This window comes from Haliotis rubra, unplaced genomic scaffold (assembly GCF_003918875.1).
Source record: "Haliotis rubra isolate DU_JTF1 unplaced genomic scaffold, ASM391887v1 Scf47, whole genome shotgun sequence".
Taxonomy (NCBI): Eukaryota; Metazoa; Mollusca; class Gastropoda; order Lepetellida; family Haliotidae; genus Haliotis; species Haliotis rubra.
The window spans coordinates 2,825,380-2,837,890 of NW_025767157.1; the positions used below are offsets into that span (position 1 = coordinate 2,825,380).

At 39.8% G+C, this 12,511-nt stretch overlaps 1 protein-coding gene across 1 annotated transcript; it reads right to left on the reverse strand.

Moving 5' to 3' along the window:
* Positions 1–360: 360 nt before the first annotated feature.
* On the reverse strand, positions 361–11,020 carry LOC124290657 (organic cation transporter protein-like). Its single transcript, XM_046727444.1, has 10 exons — positions 10,668–11,020; positions 8,884–9,109; positions 8,181–8,284; positions 7,778–7,932; positions 4,196–4,364; positions 3,750–3,962; positions 3,166–3,392; positions 2,760–2,941; positions 1,572–1,723; positions 361–1,212 (listed from the first exon to the last, which is right to left on the reverse strand). The coding sequence occupies exons 1-10, from the start codon at positions 10,808–10,810 to the stop codon at positions 1,146–1,148; spliced, it is 1,638 nt and encodes a 545-aa protein (XP_046583400.1). The 5' UTR covers positions 10,811–11,020; the 3' UTR covers positions 361–1,145.
* Positions 11,021–12,511: the final 1,491 nt, after the last annotated feature.

The following is a 12,511-nucleotide window of genomic DNA, read 5'->3' on the forward strand; positions in this document are numbered from 1 at the left end:
GATTAGAAATCCTGTCAATAGGCAAGGCAGATCAAACTTCCTGAGTCTTAAATACTAAATACACTTGCAACAGCAGGCTATTGTTAACCACCTTTTTGAAATGCAAGAAAAACTTTTCAACATCACCTTCAGAAAAAGGCGAAAGAGTGAAACCTGCCTTGAAAGATCAAGCAACCTGTTGAGGTACCAATAGAGATATGATTGCCTAAATCAATTCTTGCCTCACTTGAATTTCAATATCAGTTTGAATTTTGATCCCCGATGAACACCCAGTTTCTGTTAAGTGTTGATACTCAAATTGAACTAAAAGTTAACAGTCAGTAAACGAACTGGGTGTAAAAACAATGAACAACATTACAATGTTCCAGAACGCTGTTTTAATATATGCCTAAATATAACACACCACTACCCCCTACTGTACAATGTCATACACCTGGAAAATTGTCACACAATGAATCACACTGCCACTTAACAATATATTTTACTTCTGCAGCTTGCAATATGTAAATACTTTTTTGTCTCTATGTTCTGGTATGCACAATCGTCATTTAAACAATGCCACAACATTTGGTCGACAATGTAGTTGAAGACATTGTCAAACCAAGTACTTGTTTATTCATCTAGGTTTCTAGTTAGTAGCCTTCTTGATGTAATTATCATGCAAAACTTATTCAAATACTGAATTCAGTTTTTAATTGTATTGATTAGTTTTCAAAATCAGTAAAAGTACTATTTAGACATGCACTAATTACATGTACTTCATTAGTCATCAGACATTATTGCAGTCCGATTGTCCATACCAAATTGTTTTGTCCGCAAGACGTCACAATGTTCAATGCTTGCTTGCAACATCAAAATCACCTGTTTGTAAACAAACACACCGACACTGAAATCAGAGCAGTCTATGCTCATGAAAGTCCTTCAGTGTGTTACCCTACTACAGCCACGAAACGGATTAGTACGAAAACATAGGTCTACACTCATAGGTTGGATTTCCAAAAGAAATGTTTGCATGTGGATTCATACATTGTAAACATCATGTGAGTCCATGATAAATATAACATAACTGAAAATAATATATGACACAAGCAATAGGTTTTCTTGTTGCAGTCTGTTCTCTTCAGCACTTGTCGAATGTTGGATTGTCATACTCCTTTTTTGGTGGTAGACTTTTTGACTGAGTGATCAAGTTCATAGGATTTGTTACTGCTCCTGAAAAAACCCAAATATATAGATTGTATCAACGTTCAATGAAAAGTTTGAAATGTTTATCGACATAGTCACTACTCAGACATTACTATCACAGTGATGCAACTCAACTCAAAATCTAAATTAATGCACTGTTGACAATTTAGGCTAACAAATATGTAAAACGGAGAAATGTGTTTTTACTTATTTCAATGTTTGCCTTTAAAATGCATTTACTGTTTAATGTCGTGATTTAAATATGTGAAATTCTGTTGCTCAAAAGACATGTTATTGGGTTAAACATAACTGGACCACCATGTGCTTTAAGCATGTTCTGATCTTCAGTATCATTATATATTCTTTAAGAGGCTTCGGTAACATACTTTCCAAAAACTTTGGCATCGTCGATAGTTTCCGGCAGTTTTCGATTCAGTGTTTCTGGCAGCCACAGTGCCAGTATCCCCGCCGCTACTGTCATAGCACCAAATACCAGAAGGGGGAGTGCGTTTCCGAAGTCACCATCAACTATTGTGCCCTACAAAATACAAGGAATGTTTTTCGGAGGACCTTCACAAAAAGAGTGTATATTCGACTCCGTTCAATACAATGGAGGATTTTCAAATGATACGAATGATAACAAAAGTACCAAGAGGGTTATGTGTTGATTGTAAATGATGGAAAATGAAACTTAGTTTCCATGTGTAACAGGTTAATTGCTAGAACATGTTGGCTGTGAATTGTGATGGTGCAAACAACCATGAAAGTCGACAGAAGTGTCTGATCAAGAAATGAACGTTTCAGATGACTAGATCAGTAACTTGTTATTCCCTAAGATTGGTCAAACAATCATGGCATTGTTCGAATCAATCCCCTAGTGACAATTTTGAGGAGTATTGGTCACTCCTGCAGTACCTGGTCCACTTCAGCTAATTTAGAGAATGACATTTGACATTTTCCAGACGTTCTACATAGAGGAAGGGTCAGGCCATGGCTGGTCATTGCATTCTGGTGGTACTTTGCTGCTAGTCAGTTACATAATGTGCGGAAACCGTAAAGCGTTTCAAAAGAAAACTTGACAACTATGGTGGAAATAAGACAAACGACACAACTATGGGCTCCAGTATGTTGTTTTGGGAATACTGTCCAGTGACTCTTCCTTGGACAACATGCAGTGGCTTTCTAGCAATCAAAGTCATCGTCCATTGCCGTCCATTGTGTCGAACAGTGGTACAACAAGTGGTTGATGTGGATCCCAGGTTTGCAAGTTCCAATGTCTGCCAGTGACATTTACATACTGATTACCTCGTGCTGAGTTCCACCGGTTTGAAGCATGCCAATAGCTGTTACAAGTTCATCACATTGCGGGACACACATTCCCATTAAGACAAAATAATCTGTGTCAAAACTAATTGTTTCAGTTGACCAGTTGTCAAACCATTTCGTCTCTGGCATTCATTTTTCGAAGCTGATTTTTGTTTCTGACGACCGATGATTAGCATATATATTTTATCAGTCTAGTCCATCAAATATCATCCACCATATACACGCGTTACTTAGGCTCTAAGACTCACCAGATCAGCAATGTAAGGGGACAGTATTCCTCCAATACGGGCCGAGAAGGAGCTGCCGCCCATGCCGGAGTTTCTCACAACAGTAGGGAACAGCTCCGCAGCAAAAATGTAAATAATGGCAAAAGCAGCAGATGCTCCAAACTTGCCAATCATCGACAGAGTAATTGTCACCCATTCCAGCTCTGTGAAGGAAATGCATGTACATGTACAGACAGTACTTCATCTCAATCATGGTTTCTGTCGTGCCCAAAGGAGGCAACTCCACACTACGAGCTGTGGGGCCCATGTCTCTAATGAAGATGTTAACCATTATATTTTTAACCTATTAATTTATCAGTAGTGACAGCGAAAATTCTTTACACCAAGTTCTAACATTTTTAACAAACCTGGCTTCATACCAACTCACCTTTGCCCCCATACAAAACCGGGAAGATGGTGGCAATACATGCAATCCCTCCCACCAACATACTGCCACAGTGTAGGAACTTCCGGCCCAGTCGAGCCAGCAGAAACAGACACATGACGTAGGATGCTGTCTCCACGATATTTGCGATGGTAAAGTTTAGGTGGATGTCACCGCCGAGATTTCCAACGTTCAGACCAAGACCGTAGAAAACCATACTGACAACAAGCCTGGTGTCGAAGTTGGAAAATTGTCAACATCTAAGGCTTAATAAAATGATAATAATTGCGTAAACTCTAAATTTTGGAAAAATTCGACCAACTATTCACATATAGGAATAGAAGCAAGTAGAAGTATAATTTTCAATTTCTGAAGTGAAATAAATTGTTTATGTACTTACTGACAAACCATTCAGAGAAAATATTTGCATCAAGCATGGACTGAAGAAATATGCTGTCGCAAACATTTGTTCGGTCTCTCCCTGTTCATTATGGGTTCATTTGTATACATGGTTCCTGTTTAATACAGTACCCACATGATACATATCTATGTTGACGTATGGAGATGACTATGGCACGTCTACTGACCAGTTGAAGAAGATGATGAGAGTCCTGACGAGGAGCACTGGGGAGGTGAACATCTCTGTAATCTTGGCCTGGGGACCGTCATCCAGTGTGTCCTTGTCAAATAGCTTCTGTGGAAGAGTCACGCCGTTCACTTCTGCTGCTTTTCTGAGGATTGTTTCTGCTTCCTGCTCGCGACCACGTGACAGCAGCCATCTTGGTGACTCGGGGACTAACCTAAGAGTAGAAATATTGACCAGGGAACCGAGGACTGAAAATAATTCAATGGCACTGGGGTAAGATGGCATAACAGTTTTACAAACAATTCACTTTGGTTAGTTTCTAATGCTGTCTTGGCGACCAGGTTTATATTGGAATCCCCACAGTCTCCAATTCACGTACTAGTGTTTAACACGACGCAGAATTATATAGATATAGAGATGCAGAGATCCAGTTAAGAGTGCACCTACCAGTACAAGCCGAGCAGTACCACAGCTGGGACGGAGATGGCGAGTTGGAGATGATGCCAGTCACGAATGAAGTAGGCCAGAGCTCCAACAATGAACAGACCCACGGCCCAAAAGGACTGGATGATCATACCACCCAATGTTCGTTTGGCAGGACCAACGAGTTCCATTACTGTACAAATTGAGAGATTTCATCAGATGTATCAGGTAAACGCATGGTTTGATTCCCAATGATGTTTTCAAAATTTATTTCCATGAAAATAATAGCGAAAAAACCCTTTCCGCTTTCATAAGAAATATCTGCAAATTCGCTTCGAGTAGAGTCGATTGTACAATTGTGACTATATCATGAGCAGATATTTGTTTCAGCAGTATTACAGCTGTGAGACGTTATTTGTAAACAAATCGGATCTAAACCAGACAATCCAATGATTGTCACCATGCGATACGAGCATGTGTTTATGAATCACTATGAAATAGTGATGATACCAGGTGTTCGCGAAAAGGTGAGCGTATCCTCAGTAGGGTTAATTGTGCTGTTAGTTTTGTCTGCGGCCTATGACACGATAGATCACGAGAAGCTAATTGATACTCTGAATCAAGGGATTGGGATTGATGGAGTAGCCCTGCAAATACCTATCCAACCGATACCAAGCTGTTGTTGTCCAGAATGCGAGCTCAAGTAAGTCACTTCTCAAGTTTGGAGTGCCGCAAGGATCTGTCCTTGGGCCTATTTTATTCACGTTTTACACATCTGTCCTTGGAAATCTAATCTCTATCATGAATGTGGGCCATCACAATTACGCTACTGATACTCAGTTGATGAAAGCATTCTTTCCAAAGGATTCTCAGTCTGCAGTTGATCAGATTAAGATTTGCACAAGATTCAGTGTTGGATGGATGTTAACATGCTGAAATTCAACACTGATAAAACAGAAGCCATGTTAGTCGGGACTTGTAAGAACAGGAAGACAGCAAAGATATCAACACTATGTGTTGGAGATTCTCACGTCCAGCTATCAGACTGTGTCAGGAACCTGGGCGTCCTTCTCGACAGTGATCTCTCAATGGAGCATCATGTTAGTATGATCTGCAAAGCATGCCATTTTCACCTGAGAAATATTGGCAGTATCAGACATCTCCTGACCACTAACGCCGCTCACATGCTGGTCAGAAGCCTAGTCCTATCCAAACTGGACTACTGTAATAGTCTGCTGGTTAACATCTCACAGGAACAGTTCTCCAGACTACAGAGGAGACAGAACATGGAGGCAAGGATTGTGTCCAGGACAAAGAAGTCCGTGCACATAACACCTGTGCTCATCAATTTACATTGGCTCCCTGTACAGGCACGTGTGCAGTTCAAGCTATTGGTATTGGCATACCAATGTTACCATGGATCAGCCCCATCATATCTTGTCGAACTCACACAGTCCTTCGTTCTGCAGACCAGCACCGCTTTCATTCCAAAGACTAACTTGAAACGATTTGGCCGAAGATCTTTCAATTATAATGCTGCAGTTCAATGGAACAAACTCTCAACAGAACTCAAAACACACTCGCTTTTCAAGTCTCAGCTAAAAGCATATCTCTTCCGACAGTCATACCAGGACTAAAATCTACTGCCTTGTGTTTATGTCTCATTGACAGAGTTAATATTGTAGTATATTTGTAGCGGTATGACCATACACATAGAGTATGGAGTTTGGCGCCATATCAATGAACTCATTATTATTATTATCCAGCCCCGCTGGTGGCACCCGTCATAAACATATGTTAAGTGCAGTCATTTAACTGAGGAATATTTCATGCTTATGCCAGCTTGATAAAACTTCCTGTTGATGGGCTTGTGAGGAGCTATCAAAAATACCAGTAGATAGACGACTGAATATGAAGGAAATTATTTTAGGATTTTTATTGAACGTAAACAACACACCAGTATAATATTGTAGCTGTAATACTCAATCTGTAATTACAAATTTCCAAATATTTATCATATTGCCCACCCTTATCGTTCACCATGACAGGGACTTTTAGGGATCGGTCATCATGGACATTAAATTGTTATTTTTCTTGTTGTACAAGGTCGGTAAGACGTTGTTTGTTCAAGGCCTCAGTGAAGCTTTCAATTTTTTCATGATAAGCATGTGGTGGACATTTCGAAATTTCACATCAATGACAAAAATATTTCCAAGGTCACTCCCCTTTTTAACAACTTTCTTCACGTATATTTTACAGGTGAAAGATTGAACAGTCTTAGGATTTGTTTGTGTCGGGTGCCAACAATGAGGTAGCGTATCCTCATCTTTTCCCAAACACCATTTATCATCACTTTTTGATAGTGATTCATAAACACATGCTATGTCATCGTATCTCATGTTGTCACCGAATGTTTACAGATTGGGTTGTACAGCTTTAATACTGCTGGATACGGCGCTGTGATGTAGTCATATTTGTACAATCAACTGGATGTGGAAACGGTTTTGTCGTTTCTATTTCTGATGTTGAAGGGCGGTGGGGTAGCCTAGTGGTTAAAGCGTTGGCTCGTCACGCCGAAGACCCGGGTTCGAATCCCCACATGGGTACAATGTGTGAAGCCCATTTCTGGTGTTTCCCGCCGTGATGTTGGTGGAATATTGCTAAAAGCGGCGTAAAACCAAACTCAGTCAGTCAGTCTGATGTTGAAAGGGCTGTCTATTTACATCGTTTAGTATCAATATAATTTAACTGTTTGTATCCACATGTAGTTTACTGATTTCTTATACACTAAACGCCAAAAGAAACGTTACCCCCCTTCCTTGATGACGGAGGTACTATCTTCAGCTGGCGTTATGATGTGTGGACGTCCACGGTCTACGGTCTATGGTGACCCCAGTCTCTCTGTAGCGCTGAATAAGTCTCCTAACCTTGATACGGTGGCATCCGAGGGAGTTGGCAACAACATTGTATGACTCTTTCTCTCTCTTCAGCGGTTAATCGTTGCATATTTCTCGTTCTTGTGTATCATATCATGCATTCTAGTCTCTCTTTATACCCTATAGAATCATTCTACACGTGAAATTGATGCAAATACTGCTTGAATATTGCTACATTTTGGCGATTTATATTGCTATGTGTAAACAGAAAATGGAAAAAAATGTTACTTTACAAGCAAAAATGTTAGCAAAGATAATTTTAGATGTTCCTAAACCCTTCTTCACAATATCAAAGACACGTTTTACTTTTTTTCACTAATGCAAATCAGTAGAAATGTTTTTAAAAGACTGAAATCATAGGAATGATTCTTTTACAATTTTACACACTCTACAACAGTTGTTTCTTGTTTTAATAGTTGAAAAATGGTGACTTTTAATGTTTTATCTTTGTCTCACAGCAGAATTGTATTTCAACCTTTCTTTTGGACATCTAAATAGCTGTTATTGCAATTAAGAAAGTGTTTTCGTGATTTGCATAAAACTGTGTTGTTAAGCTTTCTTGTAAACTTATACCTTCTAACATATCTTTGATAGTTTTTAAGTAATTCATACAGGTAGGAGGGTAACGTTTCTTTTGGCGTTTAGTGTATACTCGTCTGATTTCACTTACCTATCACAAAAGACGGTATAAAGAGGCCGATATTGGAAGCACCGTTAAAGAATCTGAGAATGACGAAAGCCACGAAGTTCGGAGCAAACGCTGTTCCAACTCCTGTACCGATGTGTAGCAGGATGGATACCATCAGCGCTGGCTTGCGCCCGATGCTAGCAGGAAAAGTATATAGTCAGTTATTCATTTCATAAATCTAAAATTGTCCTGAAATCTTTTTTATTATATTATAATGTGCGTTTATAGCAATAGAGGGACAAAGACCATCCCTATTGTGTCAATTAGTATAGAAGGTCAGTGCCAAAGAGTACCCGGCTTGAGTTTCGTCAGGGACAAATTCAGTATTTTGTCTGCAAAAACATGACCCTTTGATATATCTTCTGTACATGAAGGTTTTACCTACATGTCCGAGATGATGCCCAGAACAAGAGATCCACAGAGAAGTCCTGCCATTAGAATGCTGTTGGCAAGAGACCTTAGGCCTTTATCTGCGCAAACCATGTTCAGCTGCAAATGAAAAAACACTGCAGTCAGTGTACTGTGGTTTTGTAACCAACGAGAAGTATGCCTGCAATACAACGAACATTCTTCGTCACAAATACGAAGATAAAACACTTTTCTGAATGTAAATGGAAATTTGGTCAATTATTTAAGACTCGACCTATCATAGACCTGGAATTTCAATACGGCACACATATATTTTACCTACGGTGACCCTTTGCTCAGGTACTTCATTTTCCTTATTTGGTAAAGTCTGCCCCAGAATCTAGTTCAAAGTGTGTTTGATTTGGGTTACGCTATTCACGTCCTTAGTGAAGCTTCAAGGTGTTTTACATTTGACGTGTGTAGTACATTTCCAAATGTGAACACAATCCGCGACCAAAAGCATGCCAACAACATATCCTTATTTTGACTGTAACGTATGTCTCCGTCCTTTTCCAAGTGTACGCTTAACTTTTCCTTTGAATGTGTTTGCAATGGGTCCCATCATTTGGGCAGGATATGTTCCCCGTTTGGAAATTACCAGGTACTAAATGATAGTGATTCACCTGCTTGTTGTGTATACCCGTACAACGGATTATGATTTGTTTGTCTGGCTAACGTACCTCTGTGATAACAGTGTTCTTGAAGACGGAGTTGTCGTACACCCAGGCGCTGCATTCCTGGGTTGTTCTGTTCTGACCTCCTGAAACATCGTCCTTGTAGATGAGACAGGAGTCCCTGACACTGACGCCTTTCTCCGTCTTCCAGGGTATGGTGGCGTTAAGGAGGAGCTCGTGGTCAGGTCCTTGGACAGCGTATGTGTCGTTGCTGACACCGGGGAGAGCACATCTACAACAATTGTGGGAAATAAGTTGAATATATTTCCTGGACATCATAAAAGTAGACTAAAGAGTTCATCACACGTGGGCGCAAAGATTGAAAACGTCAACACGAAAAGCTAATGCCAACAACACCAATTGTGAATTTTAAATAACTCTTGAGATGGCGTTAATGTAGGATAATTCACTGTAAATAACGGTCAGTACCAGAGGACAACCAACCGATTATGTGCCGGAACAAGTGATTACATTCGACGATGACAAAATAGCAATGAATAGATTTTTTAAAGTAACTGATGTTACTATATTTTAGTGCAAGGGAGTGAGTGAGTTTAGTTTTACGCCGCTTTTAGCAATATTCCAGCAATTAAGGCGAGGGATACCAGAAATGGGCTTCACACATCGTACCCATGTTGGGAATCGAACCCGAGTCTTCGGCATGATGAGAGAACGCTTTAACCACTAGGCTACCCCACCGCCATAGTGCAAGGGAAACTAACTATGTAATAAAACAGTTTTTAAAACAGGTTTTTATGTTTGTTGTTTTTAGACAAAACTGTAAACGAGTGTTTGTTTGATCATGTGGGGTTGAATCGCACTTTCTGATGTAGAGGACATTTCTGCGTTGGCCCTTTGACTTTAATGAAAAAGTAGATTTCTTCAAGGTAAACATACATAACCCAACTGCTTTATAGACTTTCTGTTTCATAGTTTTTTCAAAGCCTTTTTGAGACTCACGACACATGTTGACACAGTATCACTGACCTCACACGTGTATCCCACATTTCCCTGTTTAACATGGGCACTTTCAAACCTGTATCGTCGTTAATGTTTGCTGTCTCAGTAACTGGCCCTTACATCTACATAATCTTTCTTTACCTTCATATCATGTTACATATGGGTGAATATGTCGAATGACATGGATCATGTACAAACAAAACTCATGTGAATGGACATCCAGCTCCGTCACAATCAAAATGTTGTATACAGACTCCCCGAGATCCGACGCTGCGAGCTCACGACCGATAGGTGTTTTCATGAAACCTGTATTCATTTTATGCAATAAAATTGAATTCACTGTCTGTTTTGCATCTTACAAATAAAGTTTGAACTCTAACCCTACTGTGTAATTTCGATTTATGATTTAAAATTGTCAAAACCGTCCTTGATGTTATGAGATGTGCTTAAACATTTGAACTTGATGCATATAAAAAGTCGTCAAAGAAAAGAGCAAGATCCACGTTGCATCTTTAGTGTCCATTACAAAATATTGGCTTCATAAGTGAGACAAAGTGATTGACGGCAGAATTGGAGAGAAAGGTCTTGTCATTAGAACTAGAGTGCAAGTTTGTTGTGGGTATTATACTGTTAGATTATTTACAAAGGATAGTGCATTCCGAAAGTATTGTTATTTCAGAAAAACTGATCAGGCTGGAACATACAATAACCATGCATCTATACTAAGTCTTATGAAAATGTCATCTGTGAGGTCATACAGCGAGGAGAAATGAACGTCTCACAAGTAAATGTGCGTTAATATAGATCGATTTAGAGTCTTCAATAAATACCTGTGATTTGGAATGTTGAGAGTGAATACAGCGACCATCATTTGCATTGCAGTGAAGACAGCAGGCCAGCAAAGCAGAAAGTAGATCCGCTTCTGGTAAGTTCCAAAATCACCCAGATACTCAAAAATATCGTTAAATTTCATTTTCGAATCTTGAATGACGACCTTTACAACAAGTTTAAACAATGATGTGTTGACGCATCACAGTTAACACATTCCGTCTGGGCTTTGTATTGACCTCACAGAACAGGTGCCCGTTAGTACTGAACACCTACGTGGCGCAAACCTTTGTCGTGTGACAGCCAGCGATAGATGCGCGCGTGGATAGCAACAGTGTTCGTGATCGTGTTGCTTTCACAGTTCAAACATACAGTTCATCGTACAACCCCATCGTCCGGCGGCACACTGGCGGCTGTGCTTGTTGTTGGACATGACACTGAAACTGTGATACGCGACAGCAAACAAACTAAACATGAAGCCGAAACTAAACCTGTTTTGCCAAACAAACGGAACTCGAATTACCTCATACATTCTGGTTGAATTCGTCCTATTTATAGCTAAACCCATAAGTATGTTTCGGAAGGATAACAATAAATCGATGAACAATTTCTTTATTACGCTTGTTTATCCATAGGTTGATATCCCTCCTTACTACTCCAACTTCTCAATGCCTCTCGAAGTATAGCCATAAGTATATTGAGGGAATGATTAGTTTTGTTGACCATAATCATAAACAGTAGCCATGGTTGTAAGCTAAAGTCTGAATCCCTGTCTTCCCATGGAGTTGTTCCCACTGAAACAAATATCAACATAACCCTTGCATGTATGCATCACTGTTTCATCAAATGATTAACTGTTGGATCACAAGAACCTGATGTAACTGGCGTATTGATTGAAGTCACCTATCAGCCCTGTATGTTAACTGAGCAAGACACCTGCCGAAAATATGCTTCAGTGCCATTAATCTTGCCTTGAATCTAAAACCTGAAAACATGTCCACACTTTTGTACTGGGTCTAGATTCGTAGCCCTAAGAATTCTTAACTTTGATCGTAGCCAATGTGTTAAGAATGGGCTTAAGAGGTCCGTAGGGCTACGAACTTTTCGAAAATCTATACCCTGGATTTTAACAGACCAGTGTAATAGTATGACCAGGTTTGCAGGTTAACACTGATTCGCCAAACCTCTAAGAATTTGCTTGTTTCGTATCAGAAATAAACCAAGACTTAGTTAAATTCTAAAATATAATTTTATTTTTCATCTTTGTTCACCACTTTCCTACATCACAAAGTGGATGACAGCTTCTATTAAAATCGTAATTCCTTATCCATGGGGTATTTTCTGTTGCATTTATTATGGATTATTTATAAAGCGCTCATATCCACGCAACTAGTACATACTCAAGGCGCCAGAGTGTTCCCTTGACCAACGGATGTCTTTTTTCTGGCATTCTTTTAACCAATTCAGCTCACTGGGGAGTATTCAACTAATGCAGCCTGTTAAGCGCAGCGAGTTATCATACAGCCTCATCCTCACCAGGTACCCATTTGCAGATGGATTAAATGGGACACATAGTCACAACATTTTGTCCAGTGATACTGCATGTTACTATACCTGCAACGAGCTGTCCGCACGTGTTCGTGTGTCCACCATCTGCTCACCTATCATCGGATGAGTGGGTTCTTGTAAGTGCACAGGGTTGTGTACAGCACACTGCAAACAAGAGTCATCAGAAGATGACAAACTCCCCGGCCCCCATAAATGTGAAAGAACAAATCAAATGACAGTCACTTCAAGTCCAACTTAATTTTTTTGGACTAAGTCTGAATCGTTTCCATGAAAATCA